This window comes from Haliaeetus leucocephalus, unplaced genomic scaffold (genome assembly GCF_000737465.1).
Source record: "Haliaeetus leucocephalus isolate CR32 unplaced genomic scaffold, Haliaeetus_leucocephalus-4.0 Scaffold545, whole genome shotgun sequence".
NCBI classification, from domain to species: Eukaryota; Metazoa; Chordata; class Aves; order Accipitriformes; family Accipitridae; genus Haliaeetus; species Haliaeetus leucocephalus.
This window is the reverse complement of record NW_010972981.1, coordinates 3,456,482-3,456,769: the sequence shown is the minus strand read 5'-3', so window position 1 is coordinate 3,456,769 and position 288 is coordinate 3,456,482. Positions and strand designations below refer to the sequence as shown.

The 288-nt window shown below is 77.8% G+C and overlaps 1 protein-coding gene across 6 annotated transcripts in view; it reads right to left on the bottom strand.

Annotated features, from left to right (window-relative positions):
• Positions 1 to 242, bottom strand: part of SLIT2 (slit homolog 2 (Drosophila)) — a 271,824-nt gene extending 271,582 nt beyond the window's left edge. For all 6 annotated transcript variants that reach the window (XM_010576835.1, XM_010576836.1, XM_010576839.1 and 3 more), the window contains exon 1: positions 118 to 242. In XM_010576835.1, the coding sequence (XP_010575137.1) occupies positions 118 to 242 (125 nt within the window). The remainder of the gene's footprint in view (positions 1 to 117) is intronic.
• Between the last annotated feature and the right edge of the window lie 46 nt (positions 243 to 288).

The window sequence follows — 288 nt, the reverse complement described above, 5'->3', positions numbered from 1 at the left end:
CCCAGGGCGTCGGGACCCCAAAGCGGGCCGGTTCCGCGGGGCCAGCCCTGCCCCGGGAGCGCGGACGGGAGCCGGGGGCCGCGGGGCGCTCGCCGCCGCCCCGGCCGGGTTACTTACAGCCTCTCGGTGTTGCGGGGGATGTTCCTCGGGACGCCGCGCAGCGCCAGCCCGTGACAGTCCACGGTGCTCCCCGAGCAGGAGCACTGCGCCGGGCACGGCTGCGGCGCCACCTCGCCCGCCATCGCCAGCAGCAGCCCCAGGGACAGGGTGAGCTTCCCCCAGCCGCAC